Source organism: Austrofundulus limnaeus, unplaced genomic scaffold (genome assembly GCF_001266775.1).
Source record: "Austrofundulus limnaeus strain Quisiro unplaced genomic scaffold, Austrofundulus_limnaeus-1.0 Scaffold121, whole genome shotgun sequence".
NCBI classification, from domain to species: Eukaryota; Metazoa; Chordata; class Actinopteri; order Cyprinodontiformes; family Rivulidae; genus Austrofundulus; species Austrofundulus limnaeus.
In genome coordinates this window covers 660,209-661,870 of record NW_013952523.1, presented here as the reverse complement: position 1 = coordinate 661,870, position 1,662 = coordinate 660,209, and the positions used below count along the sequence as shown (strand labels likewise).

Genomic DNA, 1,662 nt, shown 5'->3' with positions numbered 1-1,662 from the left:
CATTCATCCTGTGTTGTCCGCAAGCATTTTCCGCCCTGTTGTGGGTCCATTTCCTTGAAAAATGAAACTTAACCAGGCACTTTGAAGAAGCTCTGCTCTGACGCTGGTAGTCTATGTAGATAATAATGTGGGTTTACACACCCCAGAACCGAACATTTTGACTCCTGAACTTGCATATTCGGCATGACGCTATAAACTACAAAATCACACAGCGAGGAAAAAAATGGCGGACTATGAAATCCAGTTGGCCGGAAATACATTACCATAAATGGTAGTTCCGCAGAAAAAAGTGTGACGAAATAAACAATGAAACGAAATAAGCAACAGCAGATTTTGAACAAACTGAAAAATTTGACCCATAAAAAAATATAAAAATATCTTTGCAGTAACTGGACAGAATAAATAAAAGTTTTCTACACTCCTAGACACTATAATTGCACAAAAATGTTTATAAATGCAAAAAAAGTGCGTTTAGCATGACATGTCTCCTTTAAGTATTTAGCGTGATTTGTTAGTTATAATTAGCAGGTTAAACTTGATCTGCTCTACCTGCTGATTAAACTTGCAAATGGCTGAACCTGCAGAGATGTCCCCATGATGATGAGAAGGTCACAACGAGGAAAATCCTGTCAGGAAAACAAAATTAGTATTATATTTGGTTTTTGTTTTCACAAAGTAGTTACTTTATACTTTATTTAAACTACCACAGTGAGTTCACCTTCTTCACTGTAGAGAAGACACGGGCAGGCAGACTCTCTCCAAAAAAGACAATATCTGAGCCAGGAGACAAAAACAAACAGAACCATGATGGACGATGTGGCCTTCCTGACTTTAAAGTGCCTGTGACAAGCATATCCTTCAAAATGTCAAAGAAAACGTTTGCATTTAAGAAACACGACACAATACACAGGATTTTACCCATTTTCCACATAACTGGCAACCTTTCTTTTGAACTTGACTCAACCAAAGTGAAACAGGAAGTGACATCAAAGAGGAACTCTTTAAAAAATGAACTCTCTGGTCTTTGTTTATTGAAACATTAATATTTGAAGTTTTACTCTTCTTCATTTCTCTTTGATAATGTCTCAGAAAAATCAGATTCTCTACAGTCTGTGGTTTTAGTCATTGTAGCAAAGCTCTGTTTACATGCTGACATTCCACTTTGACATCACTTCCTGTTACTTCACATGCAAACATCTCAACACCTGTTCATCTCATGGGCATGAATTTGTTTTTGAAATATATTATCAGTCTTATCTTTCAAAAAACGCACTCATAAGTATTTGAAAAGTCTGATGTCACGGGCACTTTAAGGTTACAAACACATGTAATGATGCTGACCTGGTTTGACCAAACTGCTGCACTTGTCACATTTGGGAATTTCATCTGAGAAGATTTTTTCTGCAGAGCAGAAAGACAAAATTCAAACAGTTTAAAATCAGAATTGAATATTGTTCCCCATCAAAAACTAAAAGCACCTTTCATCCAGCCCAGGGTGTACTCTGAGCGGCAGAAGGAACTGACGCAGTGTGAAGTGTGGAACGTTCCGTGAGCCTCGATCAGGTCGTTCCCGTCCAGCCCGGCTGCTCGCTCCAGAGTGTCAATGTTCTGCATGAACACACACACACACACACACACACACACACACACACACACACACAC

General features: G+C 38.5%; 1 protein-coding gene across 1 annotated transcript in view; it reads right to left on the bottom strand.

Moving 5' to 3' along the window:
• The window catches only part of sirt2 (sirtuin 2 (silent mating type information regulation 2, homolog) 2 (S. cerevisiae)), a 20,689-nt gene that overhangs the window by 14,762 nt on the left and 4,265 nt on the right, over positions 1-1,662 (bottom strand). The window contains exons 9-12 of the mRNA XM_014014995.1: positions 1,479-1,608; positions 1,342-1,401; positions 719-774; positions 550-626 (exon numbers count right to left, since the gene is read on the bottom strand). Coding sequence (XP_013870449.1) covers positions 550-626; positions 719-774; positions 1,342-1,401; positions 1,479-1,608 — 323 coding nt within the window. The remainder of the gene's footprint in view (positions 1-549; positions 627-718; positions 775-1,341; positions 1,402-1,478; positions 1,609-1,662) is intronic.